This window comes from Aplysia californica, unplaced genomic scaffold (assembly GCF_000002075.1).
Source record: "Aplysia californica isolate F4 #8 unplaced genomic scaffold, AplCal3.0 scaffold00599, whole genome shotgun sequence".
NCBI classification, from domain to species: domain Eukaryota; kingdom Metazoa; phylum Mollusca; class Gastropoda; order Aplysiida; family Aplysiidae; genus Aplysia; species Aplysia californica.
The window spans coordinates 432,597-435,277 of record NW_004797869.1 but is presented as its reverse complement, the minus strand read 5'-3'; the positions used below and the strand labels follow the sequence as shown (position 1 = coordinate 435,277).

Below are 2,681 nucleotides of genomic sequence, written 5' to 3'. Positions count from 1 at the left end.
GGGAATTAGTTCTGAGATTTTCACGGACAGTGGCCCAAAGGTCCTACTCTCTTCCATTTTAGAACCACCAAGAGATCTTTTTAACAAGCTAAATTTTCACATGAGACCTCCGAATCTGTTTCTTCCTTTTGCGAGATGACTTGGTGCTCGCTTCGACCTATTCTGGGGTATCGGCGACTGTGGTGTAGACTTTAGGCGCGTCACAATAGCCAGCAATTTCATCGACTTGCTCTGCCTTTCTGCTGGTACATTATATCCCTTCCAACCCGGGTTGGCCTTGACAGGCAGGTTCGAAGCCAGCCTCATAAATGATCTAAATTATGTTGATTGGGGCCTAAAACACACACACACACACACACACACACACATATACACACACACACACTCACACACACACACACACACATACACACACACACACACACTCACATATCGACATACGGGCAGGGGTATGTAAAAACAACTTGAGAATAGAAAAACCCAACCCTATTGGGGATCGAACTCTAGACCTCCAGGTTGGTAGGCGAGCACCAAATCTGTTGAACAACACATCCTCAAAAATCTGACGGACAATAAAAAACTCAAAAGCGGTTAACTTTTTATAAAGTTTCCGTTTTATTATAATCCATGTATATACAAAGCAAGACAGATAGAAAAATAAGCGATAGAAGATGATAAACACTACTCACCCTTAACAACGCCAGTTCTTTATGTCCCACCTTCATTTAGTTATTATCTAACGCCATGAACAAATCCCACTTTTCGGAGATTGAGGGGGTGGCAGGGAGAGCGTGGGAATTCTTTTTATTAACAAGAAAGAAACATACATTAGTATTTCTTACGCGGAACTGAATTGTGCCGAGCTGTATGGTGCAAGAGAAGCCTGGTGTATTTTACCAGGCGATAGTTATGTCTTGACCATATTATTGTAAGCTTTGATGGCAATCAAAAATACCCCACAATATATATCCGGAAGCTTTGAAGTTTGAAGCGCAAGGGAAACCATCTACAAAAATAAAGACTTCACGGTGGCAGAGAAGAGCAAACGATCCAAGTTACTGCAGCAAACTTTTGTGAGGGGTCAAAATTGTCACGGGACGACTTTGGCTGACTTGTTGTTATTCTTGTTGTTGTTGTTTTCTTTGTCAAGCGGTGCTTATTGTTTGGTTGGTTATTGAACGTGTCCGTAGCATGTTCCACGCTGTCCCGATTATATAAGTATTAGTAAGTCCCTGATTTACGTTGATGGTCTTGACAACACCGCTATGACGTCAGCCTCTGGTATCCCCGTGAAAGTCTTGACCCTCACAACGTCTGTCTACGTTTCCCAAGTGCAGGATGTAACGAAAAAGCGAGAAAAGCTCGAGCTCGGAAATGTTTTTCTTTTTGAAAATATTCTACGTGTCTTCATTATGTACACGTGAGAGAGTGAGAGAAGAACACACACATAACACGTCCGTACCTTCCTTCTTTCCTTCCTTCTGTTTGCTGTGATTTGAGACCAAAGAGGCAGACAGGCCAAAAAGTCGTTATGACGAGACGGACAGACAGACATACAGACAGACAGACTGACAAATGAATATACTGAGACAAATGAGTACAGATATGAAATGAAAAAATCCCATTGGAAGATTTTAAAGACAAGGACAAGATCTGGCCGAAAAAAGACGCGACTACAAGAAGCCAGTCTTTTCATTTTATGTGTTCTTTCATTCGTCCGTTTTCTTCCTTCTGATAGACAGAACGCGGCACACAAAACAGTGAAACATTTCCCAAGAAGCTGGGAGACACGCCGGTCAAGTCGCAAACTCGGCGAGGCCTAGATGAAGTGTCGAAGAGATGGACTGATTTTTGCGTTAGAAAGTAGCCAGACAGCACAGCCCAAGAGCGATGTCGTCAGAGTGACCAATGATAGCAACACATGACGAAACCAGCTGGTGACGGCAAAACTATAGCACCAATTCTAACCTGAACCCCCACAGAAGAAAAGTAACAATACATATATTGTTATTATTATTTCTGGAGGACAAATACACCCGTCTGTTACAGGCTGGTCGGCGTAAAGAATTGATTCTATGGCCTTGACAATTCATCAGTTGGAAAATGATACAAGAAACAGATTTTGTTCTCGCCACTCTAGAAAGCAATAGGAAAAGTTACAACTTCTTTCTGATAGTTCAAAAGTGCAACATCATCACAAAGATAAAACATTAACAATACTTTTTTTAAAGAATGCTTTACTTTTCTAGCTAGACATCACGAAATAAGATCTCTTCTCTTTCATCTATCATTCTTGTCTTTATCTTATCGTGACGTCGGGATCATCTTCAGTCCTTGACAGTCTGCAAAAACAACTGCAAGTAAATCATTCTTGATGATTGTTTCGGAAATGCTTCCGTCTTGTTATTGTTGTTGTTGCTTATGCTGTTGTTACTGTTGTTGTTGTTGTTGTTGTTGTCATTGTTATTTATTTTGTTTGTTGTTTATATTATTGCATTGCTGCTTCTTCGAGTTGCAAATGATGAGAGGGTTGCAGGCCAGTTTACATAATGTCCCTGCGTCCTCCGTAGCTCATGCCAGCCTGGTTAGCTCCCCTGTTGGTGCCGGACTGAAGGTTGATGGTGGCTTGAGAGGCAGCAGACATATCGTCAGCCCTGTGGGGGTGGGGTGTGGAGGGGGGG

General features: G+C 42.1%; 1 protein-coding gene across 1 annotated transcript in view; it reads right to left on the bottom strand.

Annotated features, from left to right (window-relative positions):
• Positions 1-591: 591 nt before the first annotated feature.
• LOC101850987 (myophilin) overlaps positions 592-2,681 on the bottom strand; it is a gene marked incomplete at its 5' end in the record, with an annotated part of 6,726 nt that continues 4,636 nt past the window's right edge. The window contains 1 exon segment of the mRNA XM_013087527.1: positions 592-2,654. Within this exon segment, the coding sequence (XP_012942981.1) occupies positions 2,543-2,654 (112 nt within the window).